Source organism: Lindgomyces ingoldianus (assembly GCF_010093535.1).
Source record: "Lindgomyces ingoldianus strain ATCC 200398 unplaced genomic scaffold BDR25scaffold_2, whole genome shotgun sequence".
Taxonomy (NCBI): Eukaryota; Fungi; Ascomycota; class Dothideomycetes; order Pleosporales; family Lindgomycetaceae; genus Lindgomyces; species Lindgomyces ingoldianus.
In genome coordinates, this window is record NW_022985163.1 from 1,738,932 (window position 1) to 1,751,695 (window position 12,764).

General features: G+C 34.6%; 1 protein-coding gene across 1 annotated transcript; it reads right to left on the bottom strand.

Annotated features, from left to right (window-relative positions):
• Nucleotides 1-449: 449 nt before the first annotated feature.
• On the bottom strand, nt 450-1,559 carry BDR25DRAFT_339170 (uncharacterized protein; the record flags this gene model as incomplete). Its single annotated transcript, XM_033693353.1, has 4 exons — nt 450-864; nt 925-1,110; nt 1,175-1,442; nt 1,553-1,559. The coding sequence occupies 4 exons, from the start codon at nt 1,557-1,559 to the stop codon at nt 450-452; spliced, it is 876 nt and encodes a 291-aa protein (XP_033554015.1).
• Between the last annotated feature and the right edge of the window lie 11,205 nt (nt 1,560-12,764).

The following is a 12,764-nucleotide window of genomic DNA, read 5'->3' on the forward strand; positions in this document are numbered from 1 at the left end:
CCAGCATAATGTCAACCTAAACCGAGGCCGCCCAGCCAATCGCGCATTTAAAGATCTTTCTCCCTCTCCTCTTCTCTAGACCCTCAAACAAGGATCGCCTCCGCTTCAGCCTGACAAGTCTAAGAGTTCAGTAGAGAACGTTGCGGATTGCAGACTCCCGGCAAAACGTTCTAATAAGCATTTGGAAAACTCGCCGACTCGGCGAAAGCGACGCAACGCTAATGTGACAAGCGAAAAAAAACCCTTGATACGGATTCCCTATTCAATAATGGGCGAGACCGCGGCTATGACCATGAAGGCTAAATATACGTGTGGATAGTGGCCGCATTAAGGAGCTGCGGTGTACTGATTTCCAAAAATTCGAGGACGAACATAAGCAAATTATCACCCAAGATGGTGCCCCGCTAGATCGCAATACAGTAGCCAGAAGTATATTACGATTTGAAATGCTAGCGCCAGTTCTCAAGACATGTCTCTCTATCCTCTAACTGCGTATAGCGTAGCGTATCTCTCCACAACATGGCCCCTTTGGCGGGGTCCTTGGCTTCTGGATTTCGAGCGCCCAGCTCCGAGCCGTTAAGGTATAGACCCTTCGGTCTTGCGCTGAGTGGTGAAGGTCCACCCTTCAACGCAGCGGTAATGATATCACTCGCTGATTTCCTAGCTGGGCGAAGGGGCCCATTAGGAAAGAAGTAGACCAGAATAGCTGCTACGGCTGGCAACAAGAACTGCCATAAAAGTACGCGCAAGAACCAGCTCCCGCTCCGGCGAACTATACCAGTATTAACTAATCCAGGATCGATTCCAAGGACGGAAATGTTTTTGAGAATTGAGTCCTGATCGAGACGACGTTGAAGCTCGGATCTGTATACAGAAAGGTCAGATGGTTGTAAAGATCAAATCGATGGAAGAAGGTGGACTCACATAGTAGTTACGCAGCACAGCTTAGATGCGCCATACCGCCTATATCCGGCAGCCCATCCAGTCTTATCATCCTTGCTTAAACTCCAGTTGCCTTTAGCAATAGCGTCAATGCTTCCGGAGTTGAAAATGGTGTTGTATTTAGCCTCTTTAAAAGATCCGTTCCACGAGTTACACGGGTCATGCGGGCTAAAAATGTTAGCTTATTGCCATCTTGAGACATTGGTGCTTGGAAGCTCTCAAGTAAACTCACTTGTGAGACCAGCTACTGATCCAGAGCACTCGCCCTATCTCCCGATCCATGCTCTGCAGCAGCAATACCGTGAGAAGCCAATGGCCCAGATAGTTGGTTGCGAAGGTCGTGTCCAACCCATCTTCAGTCCACGTCTGCTTCTCAAACTCCTCATAGCCGGCATTGAGGATGATAGCGTGGATGCGAGGGATTATACCAGCAGCGACGCGCTCGTTAATTTCGGCCGCTACCTTCCGGACATTATTGTCGTGTGCGAAATTCTCTGGATCTATTGTGTGCGTTAATCCGTGCAATGTCTTGGCAACACCTTAAACTTTGCTTTCCGCCACCAAATTTGTATAAGAACTTGAAATTTTGCCTATAAAACCCTACAACTACCTAACATCTCTTAATTTTAGTAAATATTTAGGCGCTGTACGTACTTCCTATTTAGGAAATAATAAGGCTAGGTTTTAATGTTTAAAATAGCTTTCTAGCTATGTTTTAAGCTTATAGAGTCTCTTGTTGCCTACTACCTACTTAGCAACCCCTAGCGCTTACTGTAAGCGCCTGTAGCCTATCTAATTATACATATATTAATATATGTTATTTTTTACTGCTTAGATAGAGGCTATAGGTAATTGTTAATTAAAAAGGGTGTAGTAACTGCGCAGTATATAATATAATAGATAATCTAAAGACGCACAGCAGCGTAAGAGCACCTATCTAAGGTAGGCTTAGTTATTTACTAGTAATTAGTAAAAAAGATGTAGATGCTCTTTTTAGTAAGCTTATTTACTTTAGGTAGATGTACTAGAATAAGATTACACTCTAGTTATAAGTAAAAAAAGGCATTTAAATTAATTGCTTAAACATATCTTAGTTTCTCTTTTAATATAAATAAAGTTGCTAAACACATTAAGCATTCTCTATTAATTAAAATAAAAAACTTTATAACTTATATTATAACTTAATAAAACGCTTTGCAGCAGAGGATCTAGTGTTTTTTAATAAGTTAATTTTTAATAAAAAGACTAGCTAGTAGCACTACATGTATAGCCTAGTTAGCTATGTCTTTTAGTATACTTAGAATATTACTTAAGGCAGTACTTAGTTAATTCTCTCTGTGTATATAATTAACAGCTATCTCCCTTATACAGCTGTAAAAAAAAGGCTACTGTTAAATAAGCTCTGACAGCTAGCTGCTTATAGTATGAGCACTTAAGTAGCAAGAGTAAGAGTGGTGTACAGTGTGCACAGCGTACAAGGTAGGTAAAGTAAGGGCAACACATTTCTAGTTCTATTGCTTTTGTCTTTCCTTTATATAAAAAAAAAAGGGGATATCTAGATATTTACACATAGAGATTTACATATAAGTATTATATAACATAGATACATAGTCCTGCTTATGCGCAATTGCTTATATCTAGACTGTAACACTACTGCTATATATAGACACTAGCAACTTTTCTTTTTATCTAAAGAGTTGCCTTTTGTACGCGTTACCTCCCCTCTGTCTATGTAGGTCTATCTAATTATGTTCTGCCTTTACTCTACTCTATTTATTAGGACTTGCCCCTAGTAATGCTGTGCGTTAGAATAGGCTAGTTGCGCTATGTAAATAGCTCTTCTCTTCTTTATCCTTTGCTTTCTAAGCCCTGCTGTACAATCCTCTAGCTTTTTTCTCTTTTTATACAGTGCTTGTAAGGACGGGGCTCCGCACCACTCCGCTAATACAACTAAAAAGGTGCGAATAATTAACCAACGTTGATTTTTAGGTGCAGAATAGTATATATACCTGTCGCACGTAAGCGCCATCTTGGCCTTACATTATCTCCCTTCTTAGCAGACGCATGTCCCAGGCGTCACATAACCTACCCGCAGCTTAGAGGTAGAGTTGGCAACAATTAAGTTAACTTAATAACTTGACTTAATTAACTTAATTAATAGCTGTTAATTAAGTTAATTAGCTAGGCAAAATTTACTAAGTTAATTAAGCAAATTGTGCCTGCTTAATTAACTTAATTAACAGACTTAAATCCCTAGGATCTTAGGTTTACTAGGAGATACAGGATCCTTTAGTGTGCAGGAGTAGTAAATATAGTATAAGGCAGCTTAGCTTTAAGGGACTTTAGAGTTGTAATAGTTGCCTAACTAGGCTTAGCGCTATATATCTAAAATTCCTTAACTTCTACTGCCCACTAACTTACCTGCCTCTACCACGTATACAAAGGCTGGCTAGACAACTGCCACCTTAGCTTTTAACGCTTGTGGGCAGAGTTTAAAGACACCGCCTCTCCTGTCAGTACTCTAGAGCCTCCGCCAAAGAAGGCACGTACAGGGCTAGCTGGGAGCTGGTTAGATTTTATAAGAGCTGCTCTATAAGGTGACAACGCCTGCCTAATTGCGCACAAACAGGGACTTCTTTAGTACAGGTGACTTAATTATCTAGCGCTTAAACTTATTACAGTAATAAGTTTAGAAGCGCCTTAGCTTAAAGCCTACAAAGTTAGCAAAAAGTCCACGTAGTAATGCTATCTCTCCTAAAGACCTAGAGACTATCTATAAGATATATAGCAGTTAATTTACTACGTAATCTATTAATTAAGTTAATTAAGTTAATTAAGTTAAGCCTTATTTGTGCTATTAAGTTAATTAAGTTAATTAAAACGTGCTAGATCTGTTAATTAATTAAGCAATTCACCCTAACTTAATTAACTTAATTGTTGCCAACTCTGCTTAGAGGCGCCATGCGCATGTCTTGGTTACCGGCTAGAGGCTGACCACCTGCGGCCTAGAGGCGCGGGATAAATAACAACACAACGCTTAGTGGCCCACGCCAGCTAAGCCATATACACTAGACCTCCTAGCAGCGACAACGTGGCGCTAGAAGAGGCCGCCTTACGTTTTAGTCTAAAAAACTAGCTAAGCTGTCTAAGGTGTGGGTCAAACGCGCGACTGTCCTTGTTGTTAGTTAATTATTATGTAAGGACAGGGCTCCGCACTACTCTGCTAATACAACTAAAAAGGTGTGAATAATCAACCAACGTTGATTTTTAGGTGCAGAATAGTATATATACCCGTCGCACGTAAGCGCCATCTCGGCCTTACAGTGCTAGCAGTAACAGATTCTTATAATAAAAAAAATAAGTGTGTATAATATAAAAAAATAAAAAAATAAAGGGAAATAAGCCTTATATAAAGGCGTTGTTAGTCTAGTTAGTCTAAGGCATCTTTGCGCACAGGATCTAGCTAGTCTATAGATGCTTCTATCTAGACAGAGAGGCAGTTAGTTAGGACTAATAATTAAAGAGCCTAGTTTAGTGTTTTCTTTATATATACATTTACTAAGTTATTTTTACTATTAATCTACTTAATCTTAGCAATTTCCTTTTTCTTATATAATTTATAGAGTAACATAATGTTAATTATAAGTTACTTTTTACTAGTAGTGCCTAGCTTAATAAGGTAATTATATAAAGACCTTAAATCTATGCAGATTACTACTAAGATTAGTAGTAGTTTAAGTGTTTATATAATTTACTATAAAGTTGTACTAAGAGTAATTGCATTATTAAACCTTTTAACTATTTTATACAGTTTGCTAGTAAGAACACTTTTAGTTACTCTTTTACACTTAGTAGAATTCTAGTGTATAATGTTACCTAGTATTTTAAAGTAGTTGCTTTGCTTTATATAGTCCTTATTACTTAATATAATTAAAAATTCTAGCTATAAGCTAAGGTTCTTATTGTTAGCAAATAATCTATTTATAAAGATAAACAGCTTTGCATAATTAAGCTGTAATAGTAGGAAAGTAAGACTGCGCTTACTATTATCTATCTACTATTAGATTTATGTGTTAAGTGTGTTAATGTTGTTGTATAAAGGGTCTATAGTTTATGCAGTAATAAATAGGTTAAATGCTGCCTCTAGTTAACACATAAATGCAATGTATGCCTCTTTTACATGTTACTTAACATATTGTTATACAGCATCTTTATTCTTTAGGTTAATTATATAAAGGTAGCTTACTTATTTTTTCTAAGTAAGGACTACTATGTTGTGTGTAAGTTTAATCCTTCTGCTGTTAAACTTAATAGGCTGCTTCTCTGCTAGAATAGTCTTGCCCTTTACACAGAACTTTGCCTTCTGCAGTTTCTTCTCTTCTCTTTGCGCAAAATCCTTTATTATAATGCTTAAGGTGTTGTCTGTCTGCAGGCTAGTAATACTAAAGGTGTGCTCTTCTTTATTAGTAATTAAGAGGCAGGGGTTGTACAAAGAGATGTGCATGCGCAGCTTTTCTTTGTAGTGGTTATGTACAATTAAGGGTGTGGAGCAGGCGTTAGGTAGGGTGGCATGTATTGTTTGTACAGTGATTAGTGTAGTGCTGGCTAAGGTATAGGAGCAGGTAATACTAGTACGTTTAGTGTTAATAGCAGCATTGTGTTTAGTCTGCTTCTGTGTAGAGCCTTATATAGTAATAAAGGTTGTATATAAAGCCTTTCTAGTACAATTGCCTTCCTTTATGCTATATTATACAGCTTCTAGGCTTAAGTACCTTTAGTGCCTAGCTGTGGTGTAATTCCCTTGTCCTTTAGCACTTATATAAGCTCTCTTTTAAACGCGCAGCTAAGTGCTAAGAAGTCTTATAGTGTCTATCTTTTAAAATTCTTTATATATAAACTTAAAAAAGTAGCGCCCTTCTAAGTTATTATGTGTAGATTAGTAATTATATAACTTATGTATAATTAAGTTTATAGGCTTATTAAAGCCTCTAACATGTTAATCTTATTATTCTAGTACTCTAGGCTAGTCTTATTCTATAGTGTTGCTTTTAATATCCCTATGTCCTTTATAAGTTGTTTATATAATAAAAATTATTTTTTATTCTTTCTATTATTACACAGAGTTGTTAGTTGCTAATAGGATTCTATTATAATAGTATAGTTAATTACTTTTCTAGTAGATTGTGTAGGTACTGCTGTTGTCTAGCTGCTAGGTTGTGCAGCTTTAATAGCTTTAGTGTGCACCTTATACTATCTCCTCTTTACTTTGTATAGTAGTAGAGCTTGCTGTATAATGCAAAGGATTAATCTACTATCCTAAAAGATAGGTAACTAAATAAAGTACTTTATAAAGTGTAAGTGCTTTATTATTACTTTTTCTAAAAAATAAGTAATAAAATAAAGTGCCTTATAAGGCGTAAGGTTAATTACTTGTGCAGTAAATTGCGCAGGTACTGCTATTATCTAGCTACTAGGTTGTGCAGCTTTAATAGCTTTAGTGTGCGCCTTACACTATCTCCTCTTTACTTTATACAGTAGCAGAGCTTGCTGTATAATGTAAAGGATTAATGTGCTATTGTCTAGCTGCTAGGTTATACAGCTTTAGTAGCTTTAGTGTGCGTCTTACACTATCTCCTTCTTACTTTATATAGTAGCAAAGCTTGCTGTATAATGTAAAGGATTAATCTACTATCCTAAGAGATAAGTAACTAAATAAAGTACCTTATAAAGTGTAGGTGCTCTGTTGTTACTTTTCCTAGAAAATAAGTAACAAAATAAAGTACATTATAAAGTGTAGGTACTTTATTATTACTCTTACTAATTTATAGTTAATTAAATTAACTACTAATTAGTGTTAAATAGGCTCTAATAGCTAGCTGCTTATAGTATAAGCACTTAAGTAGCAAAAGTAAGAGTAGTGTATAGTGTGCATAGTGTATAAAGTAGGTAAAGTAAAAGCAACATGTTTCTAGTTCTATTACTCTTGTCTTTTCTCTGTATAGAGGAAAAAAGGGATATCTAGATGTTTGTGCACAGAGGTTCGCGCACAAGCATTATGTAACATAGATACGTGGTCCTGCTCGTGCGCGATCGCTTGTATCTAGACTGTAACGCTGCTGCTGCGTACAAACAACTACTTTAATTAAAAGCAGTTTCTTAAGTAGATTAAAAAGAGTCTAATCTCTACACTTTAGGTTGTGTATAGTAAGAAGCACTTAGTAATTATTCTAGATAATGTCTTAATTTATATAAATAATAAAGTAACACAGATTATTAAGGCTAGCAGGTATTTAGTAAGGTATTTGCTTTTATACTTGCTTAACTATAATCTAATAAAGCTTACCTTTACAGTGCTTAAGGCGTAGATTAAGAGAAACTATTTATATGTTTAAAAGTGTTTTAGTAGTAACTTTAGTGCCTTTTTAAAAGCAGCTATTTAAAAAAGTAAATGTAACTGTTTTACCTAAAAGCACTTTAAGTACATAGTAAGAGGGCTATATATTAAGCAGGAGGAGCTAAAGCGCGCAAGGAGAGAGCTAAAAGAGCTTAAGAAAGTAAAAGAGTTTAAATTTAAATAAATTATTTAGCTATATTATTTCTACTACTAGTTCTGCCTTACTTACTACTACCTATCTTAAGCAGGCTGCTAGCTGTATAATATATTAGCTTAAACTAATAAAGATCTTTATAGAGATAGTAAATAAGCCTATCTTTAAGCCTAAACTAGGTAACAGTAATAGTATACAGGTTACCTTTAACTCTGCTTATCTTGCAGAGATCCTTTATAGTCTATAGCTCCTTAGTTGCTACCTTTTACATGTAGAGGTAAAGATTTTTTTTATCCTCTAGCTATTGCTTAACTAACTACTTAAAAAAGTTTTTTACTATTTTTTAAGTATTTTATTTACTACCTTTTATTATAAGACTTAAAGAATAACCTAAAGATTAAGGCGCTGTTAAGGTAATAACTAGTAGAGCATATAGCTACTAGTAGTAAGAGAGTAGAGCAGCTCCTATAGAAGAGATACTAGCCTGCGCTTAAAGCTGTTAGAGATAAAGCTATTAAAACTCTTATTACTTTACTTAAGCAGCTTTTTTATTACTTATTCTTACTATTTAGTTAAGCAACTACTGCTAGCTTATTTACTTTACTAGCTTCTTAAATAACAGCTTATTTAATAATAATAAGCTTAGCCTTTTCTTTTTATCTTTCTGCGTGTAAGGGTTTACTTAGAGCTTATTACTTTCTTACTACAGCGCCCTAATAATCTTATAACTAGGTACTATAACAGAAGACTCTTCTATAACTATAAACCTTCTCTATGCTTTAAAGTTAACTAGTTTAATAGCATAGTAAGATTAGTCTAGGTAGATATAGCACTACTTTTTATAGTTATTGCAAAGCTCTGTCTAGCACTCCTATGTACACGTAATTGCTAAGTAGTAGTCTATTACCTTAGATATCTCCTTTACTTGCTCTGCTGCTCTAGCTTTACGCAGCAGCTGCTAGGTACAACAGCTACTTAGTATTATTAGTGTAGTATCTAGATCTAACAATAGCTTATTAGCTAATTACCTGCGTAAAAATGCCTTCTACAGAGCCTTAACTTTAACATAAAGCTTTATTTTAAAATTTACTTTATTAATTCTCTTAGTAAAGCGCTTAACATAGTAATTAACTACTTTAAGTAAGTAAGCGCTCTTTATAAAACTAAAGTTAGCTAAGGTAATATGCTGCTAGGTAGATTTAGAGTGCTTAGCTTAATAGCTTACTAAGCAACTAAGCTAGGTAACCTCTTACTTATTAATTATAAAAGCTGCATTAGTAAGCACTAAGTCTACTTTGTTCTTTATAAACAACATAGAGAAGACTAGCTGCTAGCAGTTATTGCTGTTGTTAACTACCTAGTTCTTATTTACGCGCAGAATATACTTTATATCTATCTTATAGTTAGGCTCTTTAGGAGGTAGGGACAATTGCTGCTAAGGTAATAGTTAACACTCTAGCTCTACTACTAATAGTAGTAATAATAGTATCTTAATAGTAGCTATTAAAGCAGCAGCGCGCTGCTTATCTATAAAGGTAACCTTTCTTTTTATCTGCTTATTTAATCTACTAGCTTTTTAACCTCTAGAAGGTGCTTTAGAGGCTGCTGCAGCAAGAGCTCTAGCTAATAGTTAACAGGTAGCACTAGTACTTAAACGCGTGGCTGCTCTAGCTATAGCTTTTTAGCTAGAAATTGTTTGCTAAGGGCTATTTTAAACCTCTAAAATTTAGCTTTATTATTTCCTAATTAGGAAGTACGTACAGCTTTAAGATCTAACTAAAATAACAGATATTTAGGCATAGATAGGGGCAAATTGTCGCTTTGTTAAAGTTCTCATAGATTTAGTGAGGCGGAAAAGACGCGACGCGAATGCCAAGACATTGCACGGATTAACGCACACAATAGATTCTTGGCAATGCCAAGTAACAACTTTCCCCTCACAAATCTCATAGAAATGCAGGTCACTGCACATATCGCTCCATATAATCAACCACAACGCTTTCTACTGTAGGTGAAGCTTTTTAAATGTATAGATAGGGCCTATCCTACTAATTTAACAGAGTTTTAGATTATAGATCTAACTGTAGGCCTCTTACAGGCCCCCTAGGGGACGTGTTTTATAGAAGCGCGCATCCTTAATCTAGAGGCCTTGCTACTAGCCTCCTCCTACTTAAAGCACAGCTAGAAGACTGCTTATAGTTGTTCTATTGTGTATTATCTTCTTATGCTTAGCGTCTTTATCCTAAAGGTTATTACTTACTTGCGCGCTAGCTGTAGTACTGTCTATGCAATTTATTAGAACCTTATAAAGTATAGTACTATTACAGCTCTGCAGGTGCAGCAGTTAGGGCGTCCTCTAAGACTTACCCTAGCTAATAGAGAGGCTCTGTTTAATAAGCTTGTTGCGCACAGCTAAATGTACTAGAACAAGATAAAGTAGTAGTTATTTACAAAGCGTAGAATGCTTATTAATTAATTAAATATCTCTAAGATGTTAAAGAAAAAAGGCTAGAATAAAAAAGTAATTAAACTACTATTAGTTAAACATAGTAAAGATCTTTATAATAACTATTACTATATTATAATAAACTATACTATAGATTAATTAGTCTTTATTAATAAGTTAAATTTTAATAAAATAACAGGCTAAAGGCGCTACGCATATAGCCTAATTAGTAACAATAATTAATACGCTAGGGATAGAGACTGCAGGCGCGCATGGTTAGTTCTACTAGTGTACACCCTTCTTTATAGATATCTTAATTATACAGCGTTTTAGTAGGGATACTTTAACACTAAGCTTTTTATTAATTAGATAAAGAACTAGCTTCTACTAACTATTAATTATTAGTTTAAAAGGCGCATAATGTATATTATTTTAAATAACTGCTTTACTTACTGTAACAAGAGAATACTAGACACTGTTTAAAAAGAAGGGCATATAGTACAGTTTCTGCTACTGTACTTGCCTAACTATAATCTAATTAAGCTAACTTTCTTAGTGCTAAAGGCCTAAGTATAATATTACTACTACTATTACTAACATAAGTTTAACACATTTAAAGACTTTCTAAGATTTGCTATTAGTAAGAGTTGCTGTAATTAATTTACTACTAAGCACTTTTAGCACACTAGTAAAGAAAAACTATATATTAAGGATAAAGTATTTAATAGAGTAAACGCGTAGATAAAGGCGTATAAAAGAGGTAAAGTTAATAGGTAGCAGCTGCAGTAGTAGTCTAATTTTATAGTACTATTATGCACTAGGACTGCAATAACAAGCTGCCCTATTATTATATACTATCTGCTATATAAATCTAAGATTTATTATTTAAACTAACTAATGTTACTTTTTAGAAATCCCTCTTTACTAATCTGTAGATTAATAAAAGCTTCTGCTGCTAGCGCAGCTTTTCTTTAATAGTGCTTTAGTTTAAACTTACCTAAATAGCATCTAAAACTACATATAATTCTATTAGGCAGATAATAATCTGCTGTTGCTAGTTTATATAGTTTAAATGCTAAATTTTTTATGCCTTTAAAGTTATCTAAAGTTTAAAAGTTTATAGTTACTGTCTCTTTTATGCATTTAAACTAAAGGCTTTAAGCTTTAGTTTTCTGCTGCTTAATTATCTAATTAAAGAACTTTTTCACTAGATTATATTTATTTTATAATAAATTTATAGGGCTTAAATTTTTAGTAGGTAATTAATTAACAGCAGTGTTTACATAAAAGGCGCTAGGCAGAGGATTATACAGTAGGGGCAGAGGCAGGTTAACAAGAGGAGCTGCAGGAGCTGCTAGAGCTGCTAGAGCTGCAGTAACTGCAGCAATTAGTAGAGTAAAAGGTAGATAGCTAGAGGCCTAGTTATAGTTAGAATTTAGGTATAAATAAGGCTAGCGCTAATTAGCTACTAGCTTTTTATTAAACTCTAGTTTCTTAAGCTTTTTATAATAGCACTGCTTTTTTTTCTTCTTTTTATTATAGCACTACTCTCTATCCTTAATTTTTTTTGTATACACTTAAGTTTTTTTTTTATTATTATATTTTAATATATCTTTTACGCCTTCTTTATATAATTAGCTATAAAGTTTACCTGCGCGCTATAGCGCTAGGCTAGTGTCTAATAACTAGGTGTTAGGCTCTCTTAATTAATTACGCCTTTACTATAGTTAATAACCTTATAGCTTATAAACTTAACATTTTTAGCACTATATTTTTTAAGAACTATTTTAACTACTATCTTTTTAATTTACAACTAGACCTTAGTAAGAGCTGTTTAGTAATTATTACTTTTTAAATAGTTAAAAATAGTAGCCTTATTAACCTAAACTTATATAAAAGGCTGTATAATATAGTGTTGCGTTTGCCAAAAGGTCAACCTCCTAGCTAGCACAGCAGAAGGATATATGTAGACGGATAGCTGTACGCGACACACCCCCCAGCTCAAACCGTGGAACAAGAGAGGTGAAACATGGTAAAACAACCTTAACACACCCTTCCTCTTTAGCCTGAGCAACAGAACTTAGAGACGGATCTAAATGCAAGGTAGCCTCTGTAATAGACGCACTGCCTAAATGCTCTTTGCTGAGCGTGGGAATCGAACACGCAGTGCTCCGGGATAATGCGATCCTACTAGTGGAGTAGAGAGAGCAGGGATGCGAAAATTTTCGTGCGCTAACCATCTACACTACGCTGCGAACTGGGCTTATAACTGTTGCGTTTGCCAAAAGGTCAACCTCCTAGCTAGCACAGCAGAAGGATATATGTAGACGGATAGCTGTACGCGACATATAGTTAAATATAAAATTATAATTAACATAGGCATTAACTACCTTCTTCTTTATAAACTCTATAGTATTAAAAGAATTAGGCGTTTTTTTTATGTAACACTTTAACTTTTACTATAAGTTTTTCTTTATAACTTTAAGTTACTAACGTACTTTACAGGCAAGTTGCTTACACACCTAAGTTGCTTACTTTTGCTAAGACCCTACTAAACTACTCTTCCTACACTAATGCATTCCCCACAACACTACTTAGACACGCTAAAAAAACATTAGATACAGCTTACACTCTAAGCTTTTAAATAAGACATAAAACTCTTAAAAAAATGTGCTACAGCTATATGCAGAGTCTTATAAAAGATAATAAATAACTATAGCACTAGATAACCTTTACAAGCTAATTTTATAGTTAAATTATAAAGGCTAGGTAATAAAAAAAAGCAGGTAATTATTAAGACTATACTTAAGCTATATACACAAGGAATT